Source organism: Populus euphratica, unplaced genomic scaffold, assembly GCF_000495115.2.
Source record: "Populus euphratica unplaced genomic scaffold, PopEup_1.0 scaffold1182.1, whole genome shotgun sequence".
Classification (NCBI taxonomy): domain Eukaryota; kingdom Viridiplantae; phylum Streptophyta; class Magnoliopsida; order Malpighiales; family Salicaceae; genus Populus; species Populus euphratica.
In genome coordinates this window covers 33,864-40,957 of record NW_011501037.1, presented here as the reverse complement: position 1 = coordinate 40,957, position 7,094 = coordinate 33,864, and the positions used below count along the sequence as shown (strand labels likewise).

At 31.7% G+C, this 7,094-nt stretch overlaps 1 protein-coding gene and 1 long non-coding RNA gene across 2 annotated transcripts; one reads left to right on the top strand and one right to left on the bottom strand.

Annotated features, from left to right (window-relative positions):
* The first annotated feature begins 3,236 nt into the window (after positions 1 to 3,236).
* On the top strand, positions 3,237 to 6,411 carry LOC105117115 (probable inactive receptor kinase At1g48480). Its single transcript, XM_011014665.1, has 2 exons — positions 3,237 to 4,879; positions 5,502 to 6,411. The coding sequence occupies exons 1-2, from the start codon at positions 3,541 to 3,543 to the stop codon at positions 6,122 to 6,124; spliced, it is 1,962 nt and encodes a 653-aa protein (XP_011012967.1). The 5' UTR covers positions 3,237 to 3,540; the 3' UTR covers positions 6,125 to 6,411.
* On the bottom strand, positions 6,325 to 6,664 carry LOC105117116 (uncharacterized). The gene is made up of 2 exons (XR_840677.1): positions 6,585 to 6,664; positions 6,325 to 6,438 (listed from the first exon to the last, which is right to left on the bottom strand). It is a non-coding gene; the product is annotated as an uncharacterized LOC105117116 (long non-coding RNA).
* Positions 6,665 to 7,094: the final 430 nt, after the last annotated feature.

Below are 7,094 nucleotides of genomic sequence, written 5' to 3'. Positions count from 1 at the left end.
GGTATTGATAATGTTTTTTAGCTAATAAGAAGAAAAGAGCGTTACAATAAAAATGCAATATAGAATTTTTTTTTAAGGTGATTTTGAAATAATAATTTTAATCAATATTGTAAATACAATAAATCTTTAGGAGTTGTTATTTGTAAATACTAATTACAAAGAAAAATCATAATAACAAACATTGAATTTTAATTATAACATTCTTTCTTGCGCACCTTCTTGCCATAGAGTTTTTTTTTATAATTCGAGGTGTTCGGGTTAGTTTATGCATACCACAATTAATTTGAAGGTTTATTGAACACCTGCAAACCAGCATGCAAGTAAAATATTATAAAATAACAGATATGTATAAAGAAAATCGAGCCCAAATATAAAGGAAGGGAACAAGTTCCTTTCCCTACCAGGACATGACTTTACATGTAGTTTTTTTTTTATCAACTGTGTTGATGATTTTTCTTTGATGATAACATTATTTTATTTTTATGTGTTTTTTAATAATCTTAAATATGTTATATCACTAAAGCTGATTTTTTTTTTTTGATTTCTAGTTCATCTAGTGCCTAGCTCAATTTTGAGGTTTATTTTTATTTTTATGTTGGTACTGATAATGTTTTTTAGCTAAAAAGAAGAAAAGAGCGTTACAATAAAAATGCAATATAGAATTTTTTTTTAAGGTGATTTTGAAATAATAATTTTAATCAATATTGTAAATACAATAAATCTTTAGGAGTTGTTATTTGTAAATACTAATTACAAAGAAAAATCATAATAACAAACATTGAATTTTAATTATAACATTCTTTCTTACATGCCTTGCCGTAGAGTTTTTTTTTTATAACTCGAGATATTCGGATTAATTTACGTATACTACAAGTAATTTCTAAATCTATTCAACACTCTATAAACTAGTGTATAAATAAAGCATTATAGAAATGATAAACATACATAAAAAAGATCGAACCCAGATGTAGAGGAAGGGAACAAGTCCCTTCCCCGACTAAGCCATGGTGATTTTTTTTTATAATAATACTTTTTTGTTTTTATGTGTTTTTTTAATAATCTCAAACCGGTTATATCACCAAAGCTGATTTTTTTATTTAATTTCTAGTTTATTTAGTGTCTAGCTCAATTTTGAGGTTTATTTTTATTTTTATTTTTTTATTTCATGCTTTTTTGAGGGTTTGTCGTGCTACAAAACATGTTTTTTTTTTAAAAAAAAATGTTATAATTGTTTAATGTTAATATCTATTTGGAAAAAAATACATAACAAAAGGAAAAAGAGTAAAGCTACCGATATATTAATTACTAAAGAGAGAGACCACACAAGATCCATTTCTTGTATTATAATTTATTTTCAATTTCATAAAAACATTTTTTCTTTAGATCTTGACTCTATTTTTCGGGCAAAATTTCCCTTTTATATGTCTTTAGGTGTGCTATATATAGTGGCATCATAAAATGTTTTTTTGGATTGTTTAATGTTACATGTAGATGCCATGTCATTTCTTTCGCGAGAAAAAAAAAATCATTCAGTTTTATTTGAAGTGTGTGTATATATAACACCATGGTTTATTTTAAAAAAAAAAATATTAAAGTAGTTTTTTAAAAAAAGAAAATAGGCTATATAAAGTAACGAGGATGGAAATAACAATCATATTATAATAAAATCCAGAGCCAGACATTGTAATTTATCCATTGAAAATATTCAAAGATGAGATTTCCTTAGAATCATGTGTTGGTATAAGGCAATAAGAGGGACTTTATGAACCTAAAAAATACAGAATTATTTTCATTCACAAATTCATGAATTTATTTACTTGTGTACCTTAAATAAATAAAAATCCTTGAGGGTTTTCTATGTTTTTATTTTTTAACATCGATGGAGACACGACATCGTGTTCAGTAAGCTGACGCTGTCTGAATGAATATTTTATCGTCCACTTTTTCAGAAGTTGCAATGAGGACAAACTCGATGGTGATTAAGCCATAAGCGTGTCCTGTTGCGTTAAACTAATTAAAGCAAATTAACCATTAAAATTACGTTGTCTTTTGAATTATTAATTATCACCATAAAGTAGATTACACAGGCTCCCTCTATTATTATTATTATTATTTTAATTCTATAATAAAATATATTTTTAACCAAGAGCGATTTTAAGGATGGATGTATTTAAAAATTTAATAAATCTCTTAAACATTAATCTTAAAATTTAAAAATGAAAAATTAAGAAATTAATTTCTCTTTTTAATCACCCTTGAACTTTTGTGATTTCTTATGCAGGATAGATCATCGTTCTAGGCTTGTACTGCAACCAATTTTTTTTTTTTTTTATATATAAATATATACTTTTAAGGATAATCAAGTATTTTCATTATAAAATAAAACTACTTTAATCTCTAAATAAATATACTAATTGAGAAAGAATAAATTTGTCGGTGTAAAAAAATACATTATTATACTTTTACTCCTAATTATACTCATATTGTTCAATATTATTGTTTTTAATAAATTTGTAAAATGACAAAAGATAATTGAAGGATCGTGAATGGAAATGTGCAATTATTTTTTATCATAAAATTAAACTTTGTCAAAAATAGAGAGTGAAACATTTATTTAAGTACAAGTATTTATTAGGCATTTTGATTTTAAAAAATCCAAGACTTTAATTAGTTAATTACTCTTTAAAACCAGCATCAATGTTGATTTTTATTAAAAAATAATTTTATTCTTTAAAAGTGATTGTTTTTTATTTAATTTCTTTGGTTAATAATTGTTATAGATAGAAAATTAAATATAATTTATGGTTTTTTTAGATTTATTAACATAACATGATATAATAGTTAATAGTTCAAGTTATAACTTACAATGCCATTAATTACAGACTTTGCTCTCTCGTAAAAGAAAATGCTATTATTATAACATGTATTTTAAAGTATTTTTTATTTAATTTTTTTTAAATTGATGTTTTTATATAATTTTGAAGTGTTGATATAAAAATAATAAAAAAAAAATTTAATTTTTTTTAATATATTTTTAAAAAATTATACATTATTTATCAAAAAAATAACATGAAAAATACAAAATAAAATTAAAAAGAAAAAGAAGAAGAAGAAGTCATTTACCAATAAAAAATACAAAATAAAGTTAAAAAGAAAAAGAAAGAAAAAGAAATAAAACATAGTTGACTAGCCCCAACACCTATCCAGCAACAGCCACCACTTCACTCCCTTCAATACTCTCACATGCCAGTTACATAAAACAGCTAGGGTTACCCTTTTTAACTTTTTGTCTCTTTTCTCTCACTCTATTTTCTAACACTAACACCAGCCCCATCTCTCTCTCCCTCCCCTAACAATGTCTGTCTATCATCTACCACCCAAAACCCTGAAAAAAACCTTAAACAAAACCTACATTATCACCACCACAATCCCACACATTTCCCATTCCCTTCCTTAAAAATCTAAACTTTCTCACTCCCCCATCTCACATTCCCTTCAAAAATCCAATCCTTTCCTTCCAAAATTCCAAACTTTCTGAAAATGGAGACCAAATGTCTCCTCCCTTTTCACCTCTTTCTGTTACTACTCTCTCTACCTCTTTCAAAACCAGATCTCTCGGCCGACCATTCAGCCCTCCTCGCTCTCCGTTCCGCTGTACACGGCCGAACCCTGCTCTGGAACACCTCACTGCCGACCCCTTGTTCGTGGACTGGTGTCTTATGTGAGCAAAGCCGTGTCACAGTGCTACGGCTTCCTGGTTTTGCACTCACAGGAGAAATCCCACTTGGAATCTTCTCAAACTTGACAGAATTGCGCACTTTGAGTCTTAGACTTAATGCACTCTCTGGAAAGCTTCCTCAAGATCTTGCTAACTGTAAAAGTTTGAGAAATCTTTATTTACAAGGGAATCTTTTTTCTGGAGAGATACCTGATTTCTTGTTTGGTTTGAAAGATCTTGTGAGGTTGAACCTTGGTGAGAATAATTTTACTGGCGAGATTTCAACCGGGTTTGGTAATTTTATCAGGCTAAGGACTTTGTTTGTAGAGGAAAATTCGTTGTCTGGGTCATTGCCAGATTTGAAACTGGAAAAGTTAGAGCAGTTTAATGTGAGTAATAATTTGTTAAATGGGTCTATACCTGATAGATTTAAGGGTTTTGGGATTAGTTCTTTTGGGGGTACTTATTTATGTGGGAAGCCTCTTCCTGATTGTGATGGTGTTCCTAGGAGTATTGTGGTGCCTAGTAGGCCAAATGGGGGTGGAGAAGGTAAGAGGAAGAAGTTGTCTGGCGGTGCAATTGCAGGGATTGTGATTGGATCTATAGTGGGGTTATTGTTGATGTTAATGATTTTGATGTTTTTGTGTAGAAAGAAGAGTAGTAGTAAGTCAAGATCGATTGACATTGCGTCGTTTAAGCAACAAGAGATGGAGATTCAAGGGGGGAAGCCAATTGTGGAGATGGAAAATGGTGGTGGGTATGGAGATGGGTATTCTGTGGCTGCCGCTGCGGCGGCTGCAATGGTGGGTAATAGTAAAGGTGGGGATTTGAATAGTGGTGATGGTAAAAAGTTGGTGTTTTTCGGCAAGTCTTCAAGGGTGTTTGATTTGGAGGATTTGTTAAGAGCTTCGGCAGAGGTTTTGGGAAAAGGTACGTTTGGGACAGCCTATAAGGCGGTTTTGGAGATGGGGACTGTGGTGGCTGTAAAGAGGTTGAAGGATGTGACAATTTCTGAGAGAGAATTTAGGGAGAAGATTGGGACTGTGGGTGCTATGGATCATGAGAATTTGGTCCTATTGAGAGCTTACTATTATAGTAGAGATGAGAAGCTTCTTGTTTATGATTACATGTCAATGGGAAGCTTGTCTGCACTTTTGCATGGTGAGCATTTCTCAATTTTTGAATTTGACATGTTCTCTTTGGTTTGTTCATGTAATTTTCTCCCTTTTTGGATTTGCATTTTGGTGAATGATTGCTGAGATTTCTCCGGTGTGTCACCTTTGTAGATAATTACTATAATTTTTTATTTTGTAGAATTATATTTATCCCTTTGTGTCTATCCGGTTGTGATGGTGATCTTTTACATCTGAATCCATCTGCCAAGATAATGATGAACTGGGTCAAATCAGCAAATACTATGCTTTCTTTCTGATTGTCCAAATGGTTTGTTTTTTCATGCCTGCATTGTTTTGCATCGGCAAGGAGTTTCTGGGTTATTCTTTCGTTAGATTTCCTTTCTAAAGTTTTTTCCCGCGGCTGTGCTTAAATTTGCTTGTTTCCTGCACAACCAAGCAGGTAGTTTTAAATAAGTAGAAGTCAACAAATTTTGTCATTTCTTGTTTGAAATTTTCAACTCAATAAATGACGATCTCATTTATTATCTTCAGAAGGAGTTATCTAGTCATACGTTCCCTTTGATCTAGTTTGGCATGACAATTGAGTTGCCATATATTCAAACAATAATATTTTGGTGCGTAGCCACTGATCTTCAATTTTTCCACAGGGAACAAGGGAGCTGGTAGGACTCCATTGAACTGGGAAATCAGGTCTGGCATTGCCCTTGGAGCTGCTCGTGGCATTGAATACCTTCACTCTCAAGGCCCCGATGTTTCTCATGGAAACATCAAGTCATCCAATATCCTTCTCACTCAATCATATGATGCCCGAGTTTCTGATTTTGGCCTTGCCTGCCTTGTTGGTCCTCCCTCCACTCCTAACCGAGTTGCTGGATACCGAGCACCAGAGGTAACTGACCCTGGCAAGGTTTCCCAGAAGGCTGATGTCTATAGCTTTGGTGTATTGCTGTTGGAGCTGCTGACTGGGAAGGCCCCCACCCATGCCCTATTGAACGAGGAGGGTGTAGACCTCCCCAGATGGGTTCAGTCTATAGTTCGAGAGGAATGGACTTCAGAGGTGTTCGATCTTGAGCTCCTCAGATACCAAAATGTTGAGGAAGAGATGGTTGAGCTCTTGCAGCTTGGAATAGATTGTGCCGCCCAGTACCCCGACAATCGTCCTTCGATGTCCGAAGTAACAAGGAGGATCGATGAGCTATGTCGGTCTAGTCTGCGGGAAGACTCACAGCCTGAACCACACAATGATGCATCAGACGATATGTCCTCTTGATTAGCTGGCCACATCACTCCATGTATTGCAGAGGGATTTTCGTTGCTTTGTTTGTGCCCATAATTTTAATGTTTATTCTGGTGTTTGATGATGTGTTTGATCCGTTCTCATCTTTCATTAGGAGCCAACTGATATGTTTTTTTTTTTTTTGGTTTTTCTTTTGCCTCCTCATCCCCACTACTAATTTCCCCCTTTTTTTCCATGAAAACTTGGGGGTGGATGTCTGTTCTATCTCTCCTTGTTGGGTGGATGGTGGAGGTTGTAATTATTATCCTTGCTTTCGCTTTTACTTTTTCTTTTGCTTTGGATGCAGCCTTTTATGTGTTTGGATCGAGATGATGTCTTGGTGACTCTGAAAGGTTTTATAATGTTTCTTCAGGCGACTCTCAAACCGCCTGTCAATCGATAAAGCTCTCACTTTTTATGCTCACCAACTCATTAGTGCTTTAGAGATTGTAGCCTCTTCGCCAAAGCCCTACTAAGCTACAGACCTAGGGAGTTGTTAAAACATATCACAAATTTATAGGTTCAACGTGTGTTAGGGTGTAAAATTTTGATTATTTTAAAATTAATGTTTTTTTATATATTTTTTAAACTTATAATAAATAATATACTTTTAATTTTTAATTTTTAAAAAATTATCTTTTAATATTAAATTGATTTCAATCAATTAAAAATTTATTTTTTAATTTATTTTTAATAAGGTTATTCTAATTTTTTAATAAAAGATTATAAATTTGATAAATTAATTTAGTTCACTTGTGTAATTTTTTTTAATTTTATTCTTTAATTTTTTTAGTTCACTTGTGTAATTTTTTTTTAATTTTATTCTTTAATTTTTTATTGATAGAGAATTAAATTTCATAATTTGTTTTTATTTAATTTTTGTTAGAAATATTATGATTTCAAGATTTTTTAAGTTAAGTTGATTTAATATATTATTATTTTAATATTTAAAAACAATTATTTT